Source organism: Lolium rigidum, chromosome 5, assembly GCF_022539505.1.
Source record: "Lolium rigidum isolate FL_2022 chromosome 5, APGP_CSIRO_Lrig_0.1, whole genome shotgun sequence".
Taxonomy (NCBI): domain Eukaryota; kingdom Viridiplantae; phylum Streptophyta; class Magnoliopsida; order Poales; family Poaceae; genus Lolium; species Lolium rigidum.
The window spans coordinates 41,055,970-41,065,063 of record NC_061512.1 but is presented as its reverse complement, the minus strand read 5'-3'; the positions used below and the strand labels follow the sequence as shown (position 1 = coordinate 41,065,063).

Genomic DNA, 9,094 nt, shown 5'->3' with positions numbered 1-9,094 from the left:
AGAATTCTTCAACCATGTTAGTACCATTGAAAATTTTGAAGATAGACACTTGATAGATCTTGCGCCTACTTATGAAATTGCTGCTGCGCATTTAGTTCGCTTGTTGGAAACTAAATTTGTTAATCTTAATCCTATAATCCAACACATGTTTTTCACGCTTGGTGATATGGAAGAAGGGGAAAAGAAAGATTTTGTTTTAGAAACCCTTCTTAGAGAATTTGGTGGTCTAGCAAGAGAAGCTAGAAAGGTGTTTGCTAAATTCAATATGCTTGGTTCTCCTACTAATTTTGCTAGTCTCCTTGAAAAGATGGATATGGATAGAATAAGATACACTAATAATATTGATGATGGAGAGGAGATCAAAGCACCAATACCATGCAAGCTCCTAGCTATGAATGATGCACTAGAAAATAATTATGCTTGGCTTGTTCCAGAAAATTTGTTTGATGAGAGTAGCACACCTAAGACTAATGAAAAGGGAGATGCTAAAACTTATGTATCTAATATAATATGCCTAGTTGAGAAAACTCCACACCTCGCTGAGAATGCACCACCCTTCGATAATACTTGATACACACTTTCTGCGCCTAGCTGAAAGGCGTTAAAGAAAAGCGCTTATGGGAGACAACCCATGTTTTTACCTACAGCACTTTGTTTTTATTTTGTGTCTTGGAAGTTGTTTACTACTGTAGCAACCTCTCCTTATCTTAGTTTTGAGTTTTGTTGTGCCAAGTTAAGCCGTTGATAGAAAAGTAAGTACTAGATTTGGATTACTGCGCAGTTCCAGATTTCTTTGCTGTCACGAATCTGAGCCCACTGCCCTGCAGGAAGCTCAGAAAATTATGCCAATTTACGTGCATGATCCTCAGATATGTACGCAACTTTCATTCAATTTGAGCATTTTCATTTGAGCAAGTCTGGTGCCATTTTAAAATTCGTCAATACGAACTGTTCTGTTTTGACAGATTCTGCCTTTTATTTCGCATTGCCTCTTTCGCTATGTTGGATGAATTTCTTTGATCCACTAATGTCCAGTAGCATTATGCAATGTCCAGAAGTGTTAAGATTGAGTGTGTCACCTCTGAATATGTCAATTTATATTGTGCACTAACCCTCTAATGAGTTGTTTCGAGTTTGGTGTGGAGGAAGTTTTCAAGGATCAAGAGAGGAGTATGATGCAACATGATCAAGGAGAGTGAAAGCTCTAAGCTTGGGGATGCACCCGGTGGTTCACCCCTGCATATATCAAGAAGACTCAAGCGTCTAAGCTTGGGGATGCCCAAGGCATCCCCTTCTTCATCAACAAATTATCGGGTTCCTCCCCTGAAACTACATTTTTATTCGGCCACATCTTATGTGCTTTTTCTTGGAGCGTCGGTTTGTTTTTGTTTTTGTTTTGTTTGAATAAAATGGATCCTAGCATTCACTTTATGGGAGAGATACACACTCCGCTGTAGCATATGGACAAATATGTCCTTGGTTTCTACTCATAGTATTCATGGCGAAGTTTCTCCTTCGTTAAATTGTTATATGGTTGGAATTGGAAAATGATACATGTAGTAATTGCTATAAATGTTTTGGGTAATGTGATACTTGGCAATTGTTGTGTTCATGTTTAAGCTCTTGCATCATATGCTTTGCACCCATTAATGAAGAAATACATAGAGCATGCTAAAATTTGGTTTGCATATTTGGTTTCTCTAAGGTCTAGATAATTTCTAGTTTTGAGTTTGAACAACAAGGAAGACGGTATAGAGTATTATAATGCTTTCAATATGTCTTTTATGTGAGTTTTGCTGTACTAGTTCATCCTTGTGTTTGCCTCAAATAACCTTGCTAGCCTAAACCTTGTATCGAGAGGGAATACTTCTCATGCATCCAAAATACTTGAGCCAACCACTATGCCATTTGTGTCCACCATACCTACCTACTACATGGTATTTTCCAGCCATTCCAAAGTAAATTGCTTGAGTGCTACCTTTAAAATTCCATCATTCACCTTTGCAATATATAGCTCATGGGACAAATAGCTTAAAAACTATTGTGGTATTGAATATGTAATTATGCACTTTATCTCTTATTAAGTTGCTTGTTGCGCGATAACCATGTTTACTGGGGAACGCCATCAACTCATTGTTGAATTTCATGTGAGTTGCTATGCATGTTCGTCTTGTCTGAAGTAAGGGCGATCTACACTGAGTTGAATGGTTTGAGCATGCATATTGTGAGAGAAGAACATTGGGCCGCTAACTAAAGCCATGTTCCATGGTGGAAGTTTCAGTTTTGGACAAACATCCTCAAATCTCTAATGAGAAAAGAATTAATTGTTGTTGAATGCTTAAAGCATTAAAAGAGGAGTCCATTATCTGTTGTCTATGTTGTCCCGGTATGGATGTCTAAGTTGAGAATAATCAAAAGCGAGAAATCCAAATGCGAGCTTTCTCCTTAGACCTTTGTACAGGCGGCATAGAGGTACCCCTTTGTGATACTTGGTTAAAGCATATGTATTGCGGTGATAATCCAGGTAGTCCAAGCTAATTAGGACAAGGTGCGAGCACTATTAGTACACTATGCATGAGGCTTGCAACTTATAAGATATAATTTACATGATGCATATGCTTTATTACTACCGTTGACAAAATTGTTTCATGTTTTCAAAATCAAAGCTCTAGCACAAATATAGCAATCGATGCTTTTCCTCTATGAGGACCATTCTCTTTACTTTTATGTTGAGTCAGTTCACCTATTTCTCTCCACCTCAAGAAGCAAACACTTGTGTGAACTGTGCATTGATTCTTACATACTTGCTTATTGCACTTATTATATTACTCTATGTTGACAATATCCATGAGATATACATGTTACAAGTTGAAAGCAACTGCTGAAACTTAATCTTCTTTTGTGTTGCTTCAATACCTTTACTTCGAATTATTGCTTTATGAGTTAACTCTTATGCAAGACTTATTGATGCTTGTCTTGAAGTGCTATTCATGAAAAGTCTTTGCTTTATGATTCACTTGTTTACTCATGTCATACACATTGTTTTGATCGCTGCATTCTCTACATATGCCTTACAAATAGTATGATCAAGTTTATGATGGCATGTCACTCCGAAATTATCTTTGTTATCGTTTTACCTGCTCGGGACGAGCGGAACTAAGCTTAGGGATGCTGATACGTCTCCAACGTATCGATAATTTCTTGTGTTCCATGCCACATTATTGATGTTATCTACATGTTTTATGCACACTTTATATCATATTCGTGCATTTTACGGAACTAACCTATTAACAAGATGCCGAAGTGCCGATTGTCTGTTTTCTCGCTGTTTTTGGTTTCAGAAATCCTAGTAAAGAAATATTCTCGGAATTGGACGAAATAAAAGCCCAGAGGCCTATTTTCTCACGAAGCTTCCAGAAGTCCGAAGGAGAGACGAAGAGGGGCCACAGGGGCGCCAAACCCTAGGGCGGCGCGGCCCCCCCCTTGGCCGCGCCGGCCTGTGGTGTGGGCCCCCCGTGCCGCCTCTTGACTTGCCCTTCCGCCTACAAATAGCCTCCGTGACGAAACCCCCAGTCCCGAGAGCCACGATACGGAAAACATTACTGAGACGCCGTCGCCGCCGATCCCATCTCGGGGGATCTCGGAGATCGCCTCCGGCACCCTGCCGGAGAGGGGAATCATCTCCCGGAGGACTCTACACCGCCATGGTCGCCTCCGGAGTGATGAGTGAGTAGTCTACCCCTGGACTATGGGTCCATAGCAGTAGCTAGATGGTTGTCTTCTCCCCATTGTGCTATCATTGTCGGATCTTGTGAGCTGCCTATCATGATCAAGATCATCTATATGTAATTCTATATGTTGCGTTTGTTGGGATCCGATGAATAGAGAATACTTGTTATGTTGATTATCAAAGTTATGCTTATGTGTTGTTTATGATCTTGCATGCTCTCCGTTATTAGTAGATGCTCTGGCCAAGTAGATGCTTTTAACTCCAAGAGGGAGTACTTATGCTCGATAGTGGGTTCATGCTCGCATTGACACTGGGACGAGTGACGGAAAGTTCTAAGGTTGTGTTGTGCTTGTTGCCACTAGGGATAAAACATTGATGCTATGTCTAAGGATGTAGTTGTTGATTACATTACGCACCATACTTAATGCAATTGTACTGTTGCTTGCAACTTAATACTTGGAGGGGTTCGGATGATAACTTCGAAGGTGGACTTTTTAGGCATAGATGCGGTTGGATGGCGGTCTATGTACTTTGTCGTAATGCCCAATTAAATCTCACTATACTCATCATGATATGTATGTGCATTGTCATGCTCTCTTTATTTGTCAATTGCCCAACTGTAATTTGTTCACCCAACATGCTGTTCGTCTTATGGGAGAGACACCTCTAGTGAACTGTGGACCCCGGTCCAATTCTCTTTACTCGAAATACAATCTACTGCAATACTTGTTTCTACTGTTTTCTCTGCAAACAATCATCTTCCACACAATACGGTTAATCCTTTGTTACAGCAAGCCGGTGAGATTGACAACCTCACTCGTTTCGTTGGGGCAAAGTAGTTTGGTTGTGTTGTGCAGGTTCCACGTTGGCGCCGGAATCTCCGGTGTTGCGCCGCACTACATCCCGCCGCCATCAACCTTCAACGTGCTTCTTGGCTCCTCCTGGTTCGATAAACCTTGGTTTCTTTCTGAGGGAAAACTTGCTGCTGTGCGCATCATACCTTCCTCTTGGGGTTGCCCAACGAACGTGTGAAATACACGCCATCACCAACCACTAATAACCAAAGTTTGCCAATTTTGTCCACCATATCTACCTATTAGCATTTTCTATTCCAAGTATATTCATCATGTTTTTATCTATCTTTCGAATTGATTATGAGAAAAATAGTCCGTAAAGCTCTCACGAACTTGATGACACATTTACTTTCTTGCACTCAATAAATTTGAACCATTGTGACTATCTTCTGTTGATTATATGTTTAAAAGTTGTAAGTTGGGACTTAGCACAACCATGCTTTCATGGGGCACGCTTTCGACATTGCACTTTGAATGTACAAGGATGTCGCCTAGGGGGTGAATAGGCGGGTTGTAAAAACTTCTACTTAGCGCTAAACAAGGCGGAATAAAACTACTTAAGGTTTATTTGTTTAGCTCAAAGCCTATCAACTAAGGTTTGCCTATGTGCACCAACAACCTATGCTAAGCATGATGAGCAACAAGGTGATAGCTAACTAGATATAGAACATCAAGCACGAAGGCTATCACAATGTAAAGTGCATGGGTAAAGGAGCTCGGGTTGAGAAGTAACCGGCGAATGAGGAGACGACGATGTACTCCGAAGTACACCCTTGGATGCTACGTCTCCGTTGGAGCGGTATGGAGGCACAAGGAACTCCAATGAGCCACTAGGGCCACTGTATTCTCCTCGAGCCTTTTCACCAAAGGGAAAGCCACGATCCACTAAGGGACCCTTGAGGGTGGTCACCGAACCCGTACAAGCTTGGGGCAAACACCCAAGTATCAAACTTGAGGCAAACTCCACAACATCGGAGGCTCTCAAGTACAAGACCACAAAGGCTACAACACGCCACACACGGCAACAAGGCCACGAAAGCTCCAACGCGCCACAACCGGCTCCAAGAACAAAGGCTACCACACCCACAAAAGGCAACAACACCACTAAGGCTACTACACCACAAAAATGGCAAGACCACAAAGGCTACCACGCCACAAAGGCGACAAGGCCATGAAGGCAACAACACCACTAAGGTCAACAAACCCTCTAGGATTCCAAGAAACCCTAGAGGGAACTCACACGAACTCACACGAGACCGAAACTCTGGAGAGAACCCAAACCGATGCACCTAATGCAATGACTAAGAACACCACTAAGATGCCCAAGTCCTTCTCTCCCAAATTCCAACAAAGCTACAAAAACTATTGGGTAATAAGGGAGGAAGAACAAAATAGGAGGAGAAACACCAAATTACTCCAAGATCTATATCTAGCAAGATCCCCTCACTAGGAGGGGGATTCACTTGGTGAGCACTAGATCTAGATCTCCTCTCTCCTTCCGCCAAAAAGATGCAAGAAATAGTTGGGGGATCAAGAGTAGGATCAAGCTCTTCAAAATCAACAATGAAGAAGAGAGAATAGATGGGAAGAACTAGTGTGGACGGAGGTGGGAGAGAGGTATATATAGGGGGCTCAGAAATATGGCTGTTGGGCAGAAAAACAGTCAGATTCGCGACCCAAAGCGGTACTACCGCTTGTTGAAGCGGTACTACCGCTTGCGTCAAAACTGTGCAGAAAACAGACAGAAAATGACGTAAGCGGTACTTCTTCTTGTGCAAGCGGTACTTCCGCTTGAACTGGTACTACCGGGTAGGTACCGGCCCAATACCGGTCCGGATCCAGCGGCTCACAGAGACCAAGCCGGTACCTAACCGGTACTACCGCCCTTCTTCTTTTTCCCTCTAAACCGCGATACAAAAACGACAATAACTCGAGCTAGAAAACTCCGATTGAGGTGAAACCAATTTTTCCGGAAAGAGGATAACAAGAGCTACCTCCACACATGGTGAAATCATGCAAATGAGTGGATGATGATTTTCCTATAAATATAGAGGTGTAACATCTCTCAATATGGTAATCCGGGAAAATCATCCAACTCGAATATGCAACATGCAATGCATCCGGAATCCGTTTCCGATGTTCTAGAGCTTATCATGAGAATGAACACAAGCTCTAAAACATCTCATGGATAAGAACCAATCAGATGGGTAGAAAGAATTGAAGTGATGTGGCAGCACCAAATTTGAGCTTGCAAACATTAAATGTACCTCAGTTGGGATGAACTTTATAGATATTATAGATGTCATGGACTTAGAATTCAAGTGGGAGAGTTGAGAGTCTTGTACTCCCTCCGTTGTTGAAAACCGTTCCAAGAAACAAGCGGTATAAATGTGGCTTAGTCAGAAGTCAAATAATTTCAAATTTGACTAATTTCTTAGAAAATCCATCAACCTTTACAATGCCGACCGCTGCATTGATTTCTACTTTGCAAATGATTCCTTATGGAGATTTCTCCCACTTATTGATCTACTTCAGTTTTGGTTATCGAATCCTAATTGTCTATCACCTGAAAGCAGCTCAAATCACCGGAAAGATTATGATAATAATGCTTCAAACAAAGCCTCATTTCGCAATTTCCTCACAGCTTTGGTTGATACGAGTGCAAGCCGTACGAAATTTCCTTTCTGAATTTCCTCCATTAAATTTTGACTGTCAGCTGAGAGCCGGCCGTTCATTCCTGCTTGACCATGCCGCGTTCATGCACATACGGCCCCCATGCAGATGGAGAGCTACACCTACTCCGCAGTCGACACCGTACGTCAGATCGCGCTGAGTAGACCTACCGCATTCGAACGCGCCGGCGAGCGAGCTCTCTCCGTTGTCGATCTCGATCGGCATGGCCGCTGGCCACCGTAGTAGCAGCCTACCGGCCGCCTTCGCGCGCCTCCTACGCATCAACGGTAGCACCGTTGCCACCACCGCTGATGCCGTGCAGCCTCTGTCGGCGCTTCCGCCTTCGGTCGACGTCCCGCACGCCAAGGTACTCCGTGGCGGTTGGCCAGCGGCGGCGTTCCTGGACCCGCTTGACGCCGACCTGCGCGCCGAGATACTCAAGTACGGCGACTTCGCACAGGCCACCTACGACGCCTTCGATCACCGCCACTGGTCCCCGCACTGCGGCACCTGCCTACACGGCCTACGCCGCATGCTACCGGCGCTCGGGCTCGCCGACGGCGGTTACGTCGCTACCGCGTTCATCTACGCGACCTGCGACGTCGATATCCCCCGGTGGATCCAGAGGCGGCTCCACGCGGACGCGTGGGAAGGCCACGCAAACTGGGCAGGGTACGTCGCCGTCGCCGGCGCGGAGGAGGCCAGGAGCGTCGGGCACCGGGAATTGCTCGTCGCGTGGCGCGGCACGATGGCGGTGGAGGAGTGGCTCATGAACCTGAAGACGAGCCTCGTGCCGTTTGACGCCGACGACGGAAGGGACAAGGGCGCCATGGTGGCCAAGGGGTTCCACGCCATGTACGCGTCCAAGAACGCGGGGAACAAGTACGGCGCGAGGAGTGCGCGTGAGCAGGTCGCCGCCGAGCTCGAACGGCTGGTTCGCCACTTCCGGGCACGCGGCGAGGAGGTCCGGGTCACTTTCACAGGGCACAGCCTCGGCGGCGCTCTGGCCCTGCTCGCCGCCAGGGACGCCGCGGTCGCGCACCCGGACGTGCCGGTCCGCGCCGTAACCTTCTCGGCGCCGCGGGTCGGCAACAGGGCCTTCTGCGACGGCCTCACGTCGCGCGGCATCGGGGTCCTACGCGTTGTCGTCAGGCACGACGCCGTGACGTTGGTGCCGAGCGTCCCCAGAGCTGTGGTCGACGCCCCGGTCTCCGCAGTGCTGAGCAGGCTGTGGGCGCTGGCCGGCCGCACGCCGGCGTGGGCGTACGTGCATGTCGGCGACGAGCTCGTCCTGGACGTGGCCAAGTCGCCACACCTCAAGCACTCGTACGACGCACTTGGGTTACACAACCTGGAGTTGTGCCTGCACCTGCTGGACGGCCACGAGAGCGCCACCGCCGCGTTCAGGCAGGACGGCGCGCCTCGGCGTGACGTGGCACTGGTGAACAAGCGATGCGGGATGCTGCGCGAAGAGGAACGCCTCCCGGAGTCGCGGTGTGAGCCGGCAGCGAACAAGGGGCTCGTGCGCGATGATGTGTCTGGACGGTGGGCGCTGCCGGAGAGGGAGCTCGACGACTTGCCGGTGGCGGACGACCGGCTTCCGCTCTCCGAGCTCAAGTAGAGCGTGGCATGATTTGGTCACTTAGCATCCTTAGAACCTTCTTTTTTCAGGAACACACTACAAAGGTAGACGCTCACATAGACGCGTATACGCTCATCCCTATGAACGCACACACGCACACTCTATCCCTATGAGCACTTCTAGAAGACTGAGCAGACGGATCGGATCTTGAAATTAACGAAGTCACCATAGGTGTCTCGCTGTCGACGGGAACAT

At 46.5% G+C, this 9,094-nt stretch overlaps 1 protein-coding gene across 1 annotated transcript; it reads left to right on the top strand.

The window, feature by feature from the left end:
- Positions 1-7,480: 7,480 nt before the first annotated feature.
- On the top strand, positions 7,481-8,878 carry LOC124655885 (phospholipase A1-Igamma1, chloroplastic-like). Its single transcript, XM_047194714.1, has one exon. The coding sequence runs from the start codon at positions 7,481-7,483 to the stop codon at positions 8,876-8,878; it is 1,398 nt and encodes a 465-aa protein (XP_047050670.1).
- Positions 8,879-9,094: the final 216 nt, after the last annotated feature.

Coding starts and splice junctions, on each gene's coding strand:
- LOC124655885 (XM_047194714.1), top strand. CDS start 7,481: ATGGCCGCTGGCCACCGTAGTAGCAGCCTACCGGCCGCCTTCGCGCGC.